At 37.8% G+C, this 15,531-nt stretch overlaps 1 protein-coding gene across 1 annotated transcript in view; it reads right to left on the bottom strand.

Annotated features, from left to right (window-relative positions):
- Positions 1 to 15,531, bottom strand: part of LOC150096455 (uncharacterized) — a 154,182-nt gene that overhangs the window by 37,574 nt on the left and 101,077 nt on the right. Inside the window, exon 4 of the mRNA XM_090408615.1 lies at positions 14,277 to 14,413. Coding sequence (XP_090264741.1) covers positions 14,277 to 14,413 — 137 coding nt within the window. The remainder of the gene's footprint in view (positions 1 to 14,276; positions 14,414 to 15,531) is intronic.

The raw sequence follows: 15,531 nt of genomic DNA, 5'->3' as shown, positions 1-15,531 counted from the left end.
AGTTTGTGCTTGAAGTATTTTCAGGTCTGAGGAAACTCGTGGCAAAGGTGGAGTAAGTCTGATCACTTTCCCTTAGTAGCTCACCTAATGCAAAGCACATCTCCTTGCGGACATTACCTAAAATTCATAAACCCAACCTTTAAATTAGTGAAAAAGCTAGCTAAATCTTTAATTCCACTTACTGGCCAACACTATCTTATACAGTATAAAAAATTCCTTATTTTAAATCTTTAATCCAAAATTTGGCTTTAAACAATAAAGATATCATGGCAAACTTAGATGTCACCTCCTTATTGACAAATATCTTTTTCTGACATCTAAATGTCAGAAAAAGATATTTTTCATCTTTCGGACATCTAAATGAGATATCCAAATATTATGGTATGATAATATAAATGGAAAAATCAAAAACTATGGCCTTTAAAGGACAAGATCCAGCAAGAACTAAAATAGTAATAGATAACAAGATCTTAGAACAGGTGAATTCATTTAACTACCTGGGATGTATGATCACATATGAAAATGAAAAAGATATAAACGTAAAAATTGCTAAATATTTAAAAATAACAGGTGTAATCAACTCTATATTTAAACCAAACCTAGTTCAAAAACAAACCAGGCTAAAAGTATACAATACATTAGCCCTACCGGTCTTAATGTATGGAAGCGAAATCTGGACAATAAAACAAAAAGACGAACAAAGATTAACAACAGCAGAAATGAAGTTTATGAGAAAAACTGCAAAGTATACCCTATTTGATCACAAAAGAAATGAAGATATTATAAATGGATGGAACACGTCCAAAGAATGAAAACAGGAAGACTACAACAAGCCTTAAAGTACAAGCCACTAGGAAAAAGAAAACCAGGACGTCCTCTTAAACGATTCAACGATGACTTCTAAGGCCGGAATAGGCCATGCTAGGCTTAAATCCTTGATACGTATGATGATGATCTTTTTCTGACACTTTAAATTTAATGAAAAATGCACCCCCCCCCAACATTAGTGATCATTTTAATTTTGCTATTCATACTCGTTACTTCTTTTGGAAGAAGGATATCTTATATAAACACATCCATGGACCCGCCTCCCATCTTCTGGCCAATTTCTATATGGAGCATTTTGAAAATCATGCTCTTGATATTGCCATTCTCAAACTTTCTATATGGCTAAGATATGATTATGATGTATTCTCTATTTAGCCAAGTGGCTCAGACACATTACTCTTTCCTCCACCTTAACAGACAACCCAGAATCCAATTCAGTACAGAAAAAACAAAATAATAGCCTGCTTTTTCTAAATACATCTGCCCAGTGGCACCCTTTCTTTCTTACTGTACAGAAAATCCATCTAACAACACATGTAGATAGATAAATTTTCCCATCATTCCCCTCTGAACAATATGGTGTCATAAAATCCCTTGTCACAGAGCCTCCAACCTTTGTTCTAACCCAGGTTTCCTTTACACCTGAACTCTTCTCCATTATTTTCCAGACATCCTGTCCAATGGTTACAATGCCAAAAAGATCAAAAAGTTAGCTGTTCCTCCCATCTCCTCGACATATAGACTGCAGTAACGCTATTACTAAACCCTGTTATCCAGGCCACCTAAGAAAAACTCTGCACTGCTTTCATTTGAAGCTGGCTTCCCTCCTCTGCCCTCCTAAGGATCAACTTCCTTCCCTCTCTCTTCCAGGTTGTTAAGAGGTTCCTTGTTCTTGCAACTTACCATACTATGGTCAGACTGGGAGATTTGACAACATGTCTTGGTGAAATGTATTTCTTGGTGCAACACAAGAAATACATTAACCCTGATTGACCATCATAATATGGTTAGTCAGGTCTAGTTGACCATTCCTTGGATACCTTGCATAGGATCAGTTGGGGGGAAAAAAAAAAAAAAAAAAAAAAACTACTATGCTTCATCACAGCAAATACAAACGTTTTACAGTCAGCAGCCATGTTTTAAACTCATTCAATGTATCTGCATTCACCACAATGACAAGCAAAGCATTCCACTCACCAACCACTCTCCATGCAAAGAACCTGCTCCTCATATTGCTTCCTCTTGTTCTAGCCCCTTCTCCCATTGTACAAAAAATTTCTTCCTCATTAACCTGGTAACAACCCTTTATCAACTTAAATGTTTCAATCATATCACCTCTCTTACTCCTATTTACATTTATATTAAAGGCTTTGCAAGGTGCATTCCCCTGAATCTGCCTTCATATCCCCCATCCCAAAGACAAGTTATGATCCTAGTCTTCTCTGGACCCTTTCCAATATATATCCTCATATCATCATGAAAACCAGGGGACCAAATCTGTGCACAGTACTCCATACGAGGCCCGATCGAGACCTTATACAATGGAACCAGAGCCTCTTTATTTCTACAAGTTAAGGTCCTCTGTATCATTGCCATAATCTGATGTGATGTCTTCACATGTACAATGCGACCTAAACTTCAGATCCTTGTCCACCACCACACCAAGGTCTCAACTTTCTCTAAAGTTTCCCCACCAAATGTATACTTTGCATCCCATTTTTGCCTACCAAATTTCAGACCTTGCAATACTGAAATGACAGCTCAATGCTGTTGCCCACTCATACAATCTATTCAAGTCCTCCTGTAAGGTCACATCTGCTTGATTCCTCATAACTCTCCCTAGATTTGTATTATCTGCAAACAGTTGTATATCACCAATTAAACCTATCCCAATATCATTAATATCCAAATTAAATAACAACTGTCCTAAAACAGACCTTTGCAATTATTCCAATGTTCCGATAGAAGTGAGACACGAGTAATTAGAAATAACAGAATTAGAGATGTGACTGAAATATACAATATTGTAAAGTACTGCAAAGCATGTAAATGGAGATAGGCTAATCATATTAGCAGATTAACAGATGAAAGATACACAAATTAATCCTGAATGGAGACCAAGAAAGTCCACCAAAAAACAAGAGAGAGGGATGATCTATAAATTTAATATGAGATGGTGGACATTAGCTATGGACATAAATGATCAGAAAGCTATGAGGGAGATCTATATCCAGCAGTAAATGGTAAGAGGTTGAAGATTTATATTAATATTTAATATATAACCTTGGTACTATAATATATTTTAAAAGCTATGCTTTTATTATTATTATTTGTGACACCGCCAAGGAGTCCGAAGACTCATCGTGAGAGGACACCAAGCAACTCTCCGTCTCCACCACTACATCGAACCTCTACATCACCGCCATCTACTGCCCACCACCAACACCATACATAACAGCTAGTATTTTTGTCTGTAAATTGTGTGTTCTGAAGAGCCAATTTGTCTGTATAAGGGATGAAAACCAGAGTTTCCGGGGAGGGAAAAATCCTGCAACCTCTGTATGAGATCGGCTAACTCACCTTAAATTGAAAAAAGTCTATATAAAGATTCCTCCCGTCATGACAAGAATCGAACATAGGACTTTTCTAATTGAAGGGCGCAACGTACCATCATTCTTTCAATTGCGCTACAGTACGTTGCACCCTTCGATTAGAAAAGCTTTTCTATCCTCACTTTGTACTACCAATTTAATAGGACTCCATTAGCTAAGCAGAACTATTCTAACCTTAGAGTCCTCAGAATAAATACAGTAAAAGCTATAAACTACTAAGATTATTGCTATTACATAAGGCATAATGTAATACCCTGATGATTCAATGCTGATGATCAAAAATACCAATATCATAATCTTTAACCTTTACTTTTTCTTCAAACTTTTTGGGTTCGAAGCTATACACATATATTCTTAAAAAAATAAATAAATTAAAAAAAATACGCACATATATATATATATATATATATATATATATTTACACAAAAAAAAACCTTAGCCCACCAACAGTACAAATGTACTATAGGTTTGCAAATAATCTTTCATGGGTGGGAGCAACATTAAAAAAATTCACAGATCACAGAAGCTCATATTGCTAAAACATTTAAACAATAGGTAAAATATGTTATTTCCCTCCACTAGCTGAAAAATCAACAAAACCAAATGGCACACATGTCGAGAGGGAGGGAGAGGAACCACCACAAATGATACACAACACATAAAATTAATACAATAACAACCCAAACAAAAACATGACAGAGCAAATAATATCACAGCTACACAAAAAAAGTAACAAAAATTAGCACAGAACATTAGTAAAACTCAGTTATTTAAATTAAGTGGATATTGAATCCAACATTATTTCAAAGCCGAATATAGAAACTATAAAAATTTCAGCTGATCCAAGCACAAGCAAACCTTTCATGACAGAGGCAACACATGGTAAAGGTGGAGTAAGCTTCTGATCACTTTCATTAGTATTTCCCCATAATGTAAAGCACATCTCCTTGCGGCATGTATGATGCTATACATTATTGGGGGGGGGGGGGGGGGGGTAACTACCCAGACCGGTTTCGAACTTTGTTGAGGTCTCATCAGTGGATAGGTAGACCTAGATGTCTATCTATCCATGTCATGAAGGGTTTGCTTGCGCTTGGATTCACCGAAACTTTTATAGTTTCTATAATCAGCACGAAACTCTTGTAGTTTCTCTATTCGGCTTTGAAATAATGTATCCACTTAATTTAAATAATTTTGCACCACTGAAGTGAAGTCTTTTGGCTCTTTATTTCAGTAAACTCAGTTATTTAACTACTTATAGAAAGAAACCGTCACAAAAACCGAACTAAAAAAAAAAAAAAAAAAAATGCAGAACACAAAAATACCCATGCTAATATCACAAATACTGTCTGCAAGAATCACCAATAAACTACCAAACACCTCTGGCCTATACGAGGGTGGGGGGTCTGGAAAGTTCTGATAAACACCTAGAACAAAAATGTTGTTTGCCTATAAAAATCGTTTTTTCAGAAAATATCTCTTTTTTTTTAGGATATATAAGAAGACATAAAATTAATTCATTTTTGTTCTAAGTGTTTATCAGAACTTTCCAGAACCCCTATGTATCTCTCAAAAAATTAACCTGATCTTTTAAAGTTAGTAAAATCAGCATATTACTACTCTGTACATGACAATCCCCATGCCAGTACCAGGAACCACCAACAGACTACCAAACAAATTTCTTTCAGCTCTCTCAAAAGATACGTGACCTTTTAAAGGACAACCACTAACACCACTTTCATGCTGATAATTAACATTTATGTAAATGTTATACATAATGATTCCTAACATAAAAAATGCCTTGGTAAACAAGTAGACATGTACCAGCCTGGTTGGCTGAGTGGTTAGTGTATCCACTCTCCAAGAGGCTGCAGATTCAAATCCCACCATGGGCATGAATGTTTATGATTGTCCTACTACTTTCCCTTGTGTGGAAAGGGCATCTGTGATCCTCACCACTTCGTCCAGGACAGTTTAACTCTCACAATCGATGAGATATCGGAGTGACCATATGGTATCTGCAGATGTCAAATGTGGTAGACAATGACAAACTAATAGCTATATACTAATGCCAGGAGTATCCGGAATAAAGGACAGGAATTGGTGGCGCAGATAGCATCAGCGTGGCCAAAAATTATTGGGATCACCGAGACGTAGTTGACAGAAGAGGATATAATAACAGGAACAGAAGTCGCTGGGTACAGCATTTTCTGGCCAGATAGGAAGGGAAAGCTTGGTGGTGGAGTACTGCTTATGATAAGTGACAACCTATGACCTCTAAGAGTGGAGACTTTGATAGGCAGTGACACTAACGATTTTGAAAGCATACGGTGTGAGGTAGAGGTGGGCAAGACAGGATATTTAATGAGTGTTGCTACAGATCCAGGAGTACAGAGGGTGGGGACTAGGAAATGTTTAGACAGTTGAGTTTGGCAGGTGCAAGAAGAATGATTGTTATGGGAGATTTTAACTACAGTAGTATAAACTGAGGAGAGGAAGATGCATGTAGTAATAAGGGAATGGAATTTCTAGAATTCTTGAGGGACAAATATCTTAGGCAACAAGTAACAGAGGGAACAAGAGGTTCGAGAATTTTGGATTTGGTTATAGCATCAGAAGAGTTGATAATAACTAAGATGACATCTCTCCCACCACTTGAAGAGAGTGACCATATGGTTTTGACTTGGAAAATGAATAGACATGCAGGAGTATCAGAGAGACAGGAATGTATGTGGAATTATAAGGCAGGTGATTATAATAGTCTAAGATGTCAACTTGGGGAAGTTTCATGGAGGGAGGAATTGGAAGGCCAGGATATCATTAGTGCGTGGGAAATTATGAAAGAATATTTTATTAGCAGCAATGGTAAGTTGTATACCACGAGTGAACAAGAGGACACAATTTGGAGTAAAGTGGATGACAAACAATATTAAACAGGAATTGCATGCGAAAAAGAGGCTGTGGAAGAGATATAAGGAGACAGGAGAAGAGAAGATGCACGAAGAGTATAAGACACAAGCCAGAAGAGTGACTAGTATGGTAAGGAAGACGAAACTGGAATATGAGAGGAGATTGGGGGGGAGGGGGGAGTGGATATGCAAACTTCAGTGAGACAGTTGAGTGTAAAAATGTATATAATGTACCCGAGTCAGCACTAAGGACAAAAAATGGGAATGGGACATTTAGAATAACGCATCAAGATAGGGGTGGGACAAAGGGATCACTGCATTTCATGTATACTAATGGCAGGAGTATTAGGAACAAGAAGGAAGAATTTTTGGCCTTTATTGGCTCTTCCTGGCCACAGGTTATTGGCATTAGTGAAACATGGCTGACAGAAGATGATATAGTTAGTGGGATAGAATGTGTAGGTTATAGTGTGTTTAGGAGGGACAGAGAGAATAAAATGGGGGAGGGGTGTTATTGATGATAGCTGATGAACTGCAGCCAAAGAGAATTGAAGATGTATTGCAGGATAGTGAAAGGAGCTCATTTGAGGCTATTTGGTGTGAGATTGAGACTGGCAGAATAAAATATACAGTTGGGTGCTGCTATAGACCAGGTGATGGAATAGATGGTGGAGATAGTATACATAAACAAATTGATGAAATGAGTGGAAGAAGGGTAATTATTATGGGGGATTTCAACTATGGTAACATTGATTGGAAGGAGGAGAGGACACATGTGAGGAAGGAAATGGATTTTATTCAATTATTAAGGGATAACTATCTGAGACAGCATGTAATTGAAAATGCTAAGGGTGTGAGAGTGCTTGACCTGGTAATAGCATCTTACAATTTGACTATAATGAATATGACCATGTTGCCACCTATTGGTGAGAGTGATCATAAGGTCTTGACCTGGGAGGTGGCTAAAGGTGTGGAATTTGTGATTAAGACAGGGTCTATGTGGAATTACCGTGCTGGCAAGTTTGACAAGCTTAGGAAATTGCTTTGATCAGTGCCATGGCATGTACAACTGCAAGGGCTTTACAGGAGGTTATGGCTGATTGTATACCCAGGGTCCGAATAGTAAAAGAAGTAGGGGTTAAATGGATGAATAACACCATTAAGCTTGCGCTGTAAAAAAAGAAACAACTGTGGAGGGAATTTAAAGAAAGGGGTGACCTGCAGGCACACGAACAGTATAAAGCGCAGGCTAGAAGGGTAACGAGTGTGGTAAAAACAGCAAAAGCCGATTATGAAAGGAAACTAGCTATGCAAGCAAAAGAGAATCCCAAACAGTTCTTTCAATATGCTGCAAGCAAGAAAAAAAACTGTACATGGCAAAATGATTTTAAGGAATGACGATTGTAAGGAGGTCAGTGAACCAGTCGATATAGTGGAGTTACTGAGCGTGCACTTTGCAAAACTATATCACCCAGGTGGTGACATTGAAAAAATGAAGGAACCATTAGTTGATACGGGAATTGTGATGAATGAAGTGGAGCTTCATGTGAATACATCTGTGGGATTGGATGGTATACCAGCACGGGTCTTGCGTGAAGCAGCTAAGGAATTATCAGTACCCTTGACCATGTTGTTTAATCTGAGTCTCGGGTCTGGTTTAGTTCCGAAGGCATGGAAAGATGGGAAAATAGTTTCACTGCATAAAGGAGGATCCAAGACTATGGTGGCAAATTACCAACCGATCAGCATATCAGAAGTCATTGTCAAGGTCTTGGAGAAAGTAGTCAAGGGAAAAATACAGGAATGGATTGATGAAAATGGGATACCATACAGGGGACAGCATGGCTATGTGAAGGGTAGATCATGCCTCAGTAACTTGCTCAAGGTTTATAACAAGGTGACGGCAGAACTGGATAAGGGAAATAGGTTTACAGTGATACTGCTGGACCTGGCAAAAGCATTTGATAGGATACCACATGGAATTCTAATCTGTAAACTACAACATATGGGAATGGATGTAGGGTTGGTGAGATGGATAGGTGGGTGGTTGATGGAGAGATATCAAAGAGTAGTTTATTCAGGAGTAGCGTCCAAAAGACGGCCTGTGACTAGCAGTGTGCCACAGGGTTCTGTTCTTGGACCACTGCTGTTTAATCTGTTCATTAACGATATAGGGAAGGATCTAAGTGGAACAGTTCATTTGTTCGCTGATGATGCAAAGTTGGGTAGGGCGATAGTGAATGCAGAAGATGTCAAAATCTTGCAGGACAACTTGGATAGATTGGAGTTCTGGGCTAAGGAGAATGAATGTCAATTTAATGTGACAAAATGTAAGGTTATGCATTTTGGGATGAAAAGATTAGCATCAGTATACCACATTGGTGGAACTGTACTCCAGAAGATTCATGAGGCCAGGGACTTGGTGGATAGGGAGATGAAGTTTACGGGACACATTGCAAAAGTAGCTAAATCAGCTCATCAACTAACTTGGTTGTTGAAAAATACCTTGACGAGCAGAGACAAGCAAGTTATTGTACTCTGTACTGAGCCTTAATAAGACTTCATCTCGACTACTGTGCCCAGATTTGGTCACCTCGGTTCCTTCTTGATGGGGAGGAGGTGGAGAGGATCCAGAGCCGAGTGACTAAGATGATAGCAGGTCTATGGAATAAACCATATAAGAACAGGTTGAAGATTTGTGGGTTGCAGAAACTAGTTGATAGGCGGAAAAGGGGAGATATAATTGAGACATTCAAATTGCTAAAAGGATTCTATAGGATTAATTCAGAGGATATTTTTGAGATAAGGACTGCTGGTGGGAGAACTAGGGGACACCTATGGAAGTGGGGCAAGAGTGTGGTTAGCAGGAGTGTTTGAGCTGGGTTCTTTACTTTTAGAGTAGTAAACGAGTGGAATAAGCTACCAGAGTCTGTTGTGGGTGCTATGACAGTGAGTGAGTTCAAGGCAAGGTATGATAGATACTGTGAGAATGTAGAATAGTTGTGTGGACATGATGTTTAGGGCCTCCCTCGATAAGTCTAAGGACTCCCTGGAGTAGCCCGAAATAATAATAATAATAATTAGCCTTACGATCCAAAGAAAATCCTAGGGAATTTTTTAGATATGTGAATAGTAGGAGGAGAAATGACTGTGGAAGAACGATATTGTGGGATAAAAATGAAAATAGAGTGACTAATGCAGCGGACATAGTAGAATTGTTCAATGAACACTTTATTGGAGTATTTCATCCTGGAGGAGTCAGTTTTAATGCTAGAGGGATAGGGCAGGTTCAAGGTTTAGAGGTACAGCAGGAGAGTGTGTTTCAAATACTGAGTACTCTAGATGTCAGTAAAGCTGTGGGACTGGATGGTATTACACCACGAGTTTTGATAGAATGTGCTAGGGAACTGACAGTGCCTTTGATCTGGCTTTTCAATGAAACTCTGGATGCTGCTGAAAGGTGCCCATGGAATGGAAGGAAGGTAAGATAGTGCCATTGCATAAGGGCGGTAGCAGACAAGAAGTGTCTAATTATAGACCAGTTTTGTGTCATCAGTAGTTATTAAGATCTTGGAGAAAATAGTGAAGGACCATATACAGCATTGAGCAGATGAGGGTAATGTTATCTGTGAGAGTCAGCATGGATTTGTGAAGGGGCGCTCTTATTTTAGCAATATGCTAGCCTTTTATAATAAAGTTACAAGAGCATTAGATGAGGGAAAGGAATATACTGCCATTTTCTTAGACTTAGCGAAAGCATTTTAAAGGGTGCCACATAATAAGCTGATATTTAAGTTGCAGCACATGGGTCTGGATGTCAGATTGGTCAACCGGATTCAGGATTGGTTGTCCGATAGGTATTAGAGAGTTGTGTATGGTGGGGCAGTTTCAACGAAGCAGAGGGTTACAAGTGGGGTCCCACAGGGCTCAGTACTGGGACCTATATTGTTTAAACTTTATATCAATGACATTGTCAGTGGATTGCAAGAGGATATTCAGTTGTTTGCAGATGATGCGAAGCTGGGAAGGATTATTAGTAATAGTGCAGATGCGGCAGCCCTGCGAGTGGATTTGAATAAGCTAGAGAAATGGGCAAATGAATGGGGGTTTCGGTTTAATGCAGCAAAATGTAAGGTCTTGAGGTTTGGGAAACATCGATGGGACACTGCATACTCTATGGAAGGAGTTATACTGGAGGAAGTAGGGGAGACATGAGATCTGGGGTTGATGATTGATAGAAACCTGAAATTTAGGGGACATATTGCAAAGGTGGCGAAGGTAACAGAGGATTGCTGCAATAATGAGAAGGACACTGACCTGCAGGAATAAAACACTTATCATTCCGTTATATAAGACCCTGATCAGACCACATTTGGACTATTGTTCTCAGATTTGGTCCCCAGGATTTGAAGGAGATAAATCAACTGTGGAAAGCGTACAAAGGCAGATAACAAAGATGGTTTCATGACTGTACAATGAGAGTTATGAGGATCGGCTGAGGGAATGTGGACTGCAGAGTTTGGTGGATAGAAGAAGGAGTGGTGATGTGACTGAGACTTTTAAACTGTTGAGAGGTGGTTACAGGGTTGACACTGGGGAGTTCTTTCACTTGGAACACGGGAAGGAGTGATGACAAGAGGCCATCCCTGGAAGTTACGAAAGGAAACTGTGAGCAAGAGGGTGAAGAGTGGTTTCTTTGCATGGAGGGTGGTTGAACTATGGAATGCATTGCCTGATGGAGTGGTGAGAGCGAGAACGGTCAATGAGTTCAAGGAGTGGTATGATAGACTTTGTGTTTCTTGGGGAGGGGGGGACCTCCCCTCGATGAGTCTTGATAGACTGTGTTTCTTAGGAAGGGCCTCCCACGATGAGTCTTTTGACTCCATGGAGGCCTGAATAATAATAATAATAAAAATAACATTTCTTCTGGCAATGCAATAAGTCACATGATGTGTGATGCATGTCATGTACTTTTGTTAGCACTCTTGGTTAATGGAAATAGGTAGCTATCTTATAGTAATACCAATATTTTTTATATGATTCATCTATACTTCTGTAATTAAATTTTAATTAAATTTAAATTAAACGTATTTAATTTTTAATTGTATCTAAATTAAAAAATTTTGCTAAACATCTATAGATTATAATTAAGAGATAGCATTTAGGAATAAGGAAAATGAATTTCTCAAGTTCTTGAGAGATAACTATCACAGCATGGAATGAGGAGTTTAGCAATAAGGAAATAAATGCTGCTTGGCAACTGACAACGAAATATATAACAGCATTAATGTATGAATGCATGTCGAAGACAAAAAGGCTGAATAAGGTAGGTGTGAAATGTATGAATGAGGGCTTAAGCATGCAATTTGGAGGAAGAAGGTACTTTGGAGATGCATAAGATGAATAATGATAATAATCAGTTACATGAAGAGTATAAAGAACAAGCCAGGAGAGTGACTCAGTAAGGAATACAAAAGTGCAGCATGAGCAGAAATTGCCAAATCAAGCAAAGAAAAAAATGCTAGTTTTTTTTTTTTTAGATATGTGAAAAGTAGAAGGGAAAATGATCATGGTAAGATGGTGTTAATGGATAAAAATCGTAGAATAGTAAGTGTTGCAGAAGACACTGTTGAGGTATTCAGTAATCAATTTATCAGGGCATTTTATCTTCATCAGAGTGTAATCATGATGAACCTAAATGTAGAGGACAAAGGAGAGGATGGCTTAACGGTGAGTGAGCAGGAGGTATTTGAGGAAATAAATAAACTTGATGTCAATAAGGCAATAAAATTTGATGAAATATCACTACCCATCTTAAGGGAATGTTCCAGGGAATTGGCAGTAGCATTGGCATGCCTGTTTAATAAGGCTTACAACAGCACAGGTTCCAAGGGAGTAGTAAGAAGATAAAATTGTTCCAGTGCATAAAGGTGATGAGGCTGTGGCTTCAAATTATAGGCCAATCTGTATATCTGGAGTTGTGGTGAAGATACTAGTTCTTTGCATGAAGAGATTGGTGAGAAATAGGATACAGAAATGGGTTGATAACAATAGTATTCTATGTAGTTATTAGTAAACTAATAACTACATAGAATAACATTAATATACATTAATGTTATTAATGTTGTTCTTGTTTTCATTAATGTTTAGGGAACATTAATGTTCCCTAAACTAATCCCTGCATCACACCACTAGTTATTAGCACCTTTAACAATCCCTTTAGCAATGGGATTGTTAAAGGGAGATCGTGTTTTACTAACTTACTTATGTAATATAACAAGGTAACAAATACCTTGGACAGGGAGATGCATACACAGTGGTATACTTGGATTTTGCAAAAGCTTTTCATAGACTGCCACAAGAAAACTGAAACACCCACTGTAAACTGAAACAGATAGGATTGAATAACAGACTTCAGAGTTGTATCAGTGACTGGCTGTCATATAGATATCAGAAAGTGGTTTATGGGGTTGCAGTATCCTGAAAGAGGAAGTTCACTAGTGGTGTGATGCAGGGATTAGTTTAGGGACCATTGTTCTTCAATTTGTATATTAATGATATTGAGATGGGTTCGACTAGTGATATGCAACCGTTTGCAGATTATGCAAAATTAGGGAGAGCAATGCAGAGTCAGCAGATGCTATGGCCATACAGGAGGACTTGAATTGATTGTATGAATAAGCAAGCAAGTGGAACTGTCAGCTGAATGTTACAAAGTGTAGCATTTTGAAATTCGGTAAGCAATGATGGGATGCAAAGTATACATTTTGTAGGGAAAGTAAAGGAGGTCAAGGAGATGAAAGATCTGGGAGTGATTGTGGACAATGACCTGAAATTCGGTGTCCATATTGCACAAGTTATGAAGACATCACATTGGATAATGGAAACGATGTGGAGGACTCCGACATGTAGAAATAAAGAGGTTATGATGCCATTGAATAAGGCCTTGATCACACCTCATATGAATTATTGTGAACAGATTTGGTCACCATGTTTTCATGGTGATGAGGTTATTTAGAAAGGGTCCAAAGAAGATTCACAAAGGCAGTCAGTAGTCTTTGGAAAGTGGAGTATGAGGACAGATTGAGAGAATGTAAACCGCAAAGCCTCATGAATAGGAGTAGGAGAGAGAGAGGAGTATGATTGAGACATATAAGTTAGTCTGGGGTTGTTATTAGGTTGACATGGAAGAGATTTTTCACAGAATGCAAGAGGGGGATAGAACAGGAGACCATCACTGGAAACTGTATAAGCAGGATGTGAGGAAAAGGTTCTTTGCATGGAGATTGGTTGGTAAGTGGAATGCATTGCCTGAGTGTTTTGTGAATGTAGACACACTGAATCAGTTTAAGGCACAATTGGTTGAGCATTGTGTGCAATAGTGTATACTTCCCATGATGAGTCTGACTCCATGGAGGTCAGATGTTCATATTAATAATAATAATGCTGTAACAATTCTCTAAAGAACACATTATCTATTTCTTGGAATGGGTCATCAAGATGGATGTAGCTTAACTTGAGTTGTGTAACAAAATGTTTCAATTCATATTTTAAACTATGTTTAGTTTTTAAATCTTATTACGCATAAAATTTGCATAAAGATTTAGAATCAGTTTCACTCTGAAACACCCTTTAGAGTGAAACATACTACACACAGTACTTTACTGAAAATTAGCAAACAAATATTTTGAAACTAACAAAAAAAAAAAAAAAATTAACAGTACATTATCAGTGTAGAACAAACTGATGTTCCACAATGATTATGTGCTGTTAATTTTCAGTACAAAATCTTTTCTAATTTTCAATCAATTATTGTGTCTAATGTGTTTCACTCTACTATTATGAGTTCCATTAAAACTTTGAAACAATTATTCTAGATAGCGGTAAATTCTGCTATATAACAAACAATAAATTTAGCTCTACTTACCACTCACATGAAGATGACTTCCACCTAGTCTAAAAACTTCAATATGTGGGGAAAGTGGAGTGAATGAAGAATTCAAGAATATGGTGACATTATTAATATCAAGCCCTTGCTTATCCAACAGACTTTGAAGAGCATCTCTACAAAGAATTTAAATTTTGAACTGTAGGTAGTGACATTTAATAACGATAAACAATACATAGCATCGAAGGTGAGAGAGAGAGAGAGAAAGAGGGAGGGAGCTGATTGTTATTAACAGATCTCCATGAAATCAGAATAATCATCATAGGAAAGGAAAAGTGAGCTTACTCAAACAGTAACATCTTTCACATTAAACTTTAATTTCAAGCCATCTCCAGACCAACAACTTCTACCAACTTATTCTACTCACCTATTGCTTTCCATATTAAAAAAAATTGACTCTTCACTCCCATGCTCATTACATTCTTATGCAACTTCAAGGAATATTTACCCTCTTTGTTTGCTTTGTTAATGCTGCACAGGATGTCTGGTCACACATTTTTTTTTTTTTTTTCATGCAACTAAGCTGTAGACTCAAATCTGGCTGAATCATGGATATCTGTGCAAGCCCTCAGGTATAGATGCCTAAAATGACATGGAAAAAAGATTCTTCCCCTGCACCATCCCATATCAATTTCTTCCTTATCATAGCAGTGTCTAAACTTTTTTGAAGTAGTCTGCCAATGTGTTGGTTGAGCTTCAGATCCCATCAATTACCACCATTCACTAACATATCAAAAGCTCCACAAATACAGAACAAATACATTTATTATTATAATTATTTAGGCCTCCAAGGGGTCAAAAGACTTATCGAGGGAGGTTCTTCCCAGGAAACACAAAGTCTACCAAGACTAATCATGGGAGGTCCCTCCTAGGAAACACAAAGTCTATCATACCACTCCTTAAACTCACTGACCGTTCTCACTCTCACCATTCTATAAGCAATGCATTCCACGGTCAAATTGCTTGTTAAATATTTTGACTATATATTCAGTACTTGTTTACCATTATCATCATCTAATATCTTTCCATGATCATTCATTCATATCACACACATATCTGAAACTTCTCAGGATTTTTCTCAACTTGATTTGGCTAATTATGGGGTTTAATGGAATAAATACAACACATAAATAATTAAACAAAACGTTTAATCACTCCTATATTTCATCTCAGTCACTGACATCATCAGGGAAACAATATTAAACTTGCAAAAACACATGCAAATTTATATAAA

Source organism: Typopeltis vanoorti, chromosome 18, assembly GCF_054136105.1.
Source record: "Typopeltis vanoorti isolate ZY-2024b chromosome 18, IOZ_Tvanoo_1.0, whole genome shotgun sequence".
NCBI classification, from domain to species: Eukaryota; Metazoa; Arthropoda; class Arachnida; order Uropygi; family Thelyphonidae; genus Typopeltis; species Typopeltis vanoorti.
Note: the sequence above shows the minus strand (reverse complement) of the source record. Positions and strands in the feature narration are given on the sequence as shown.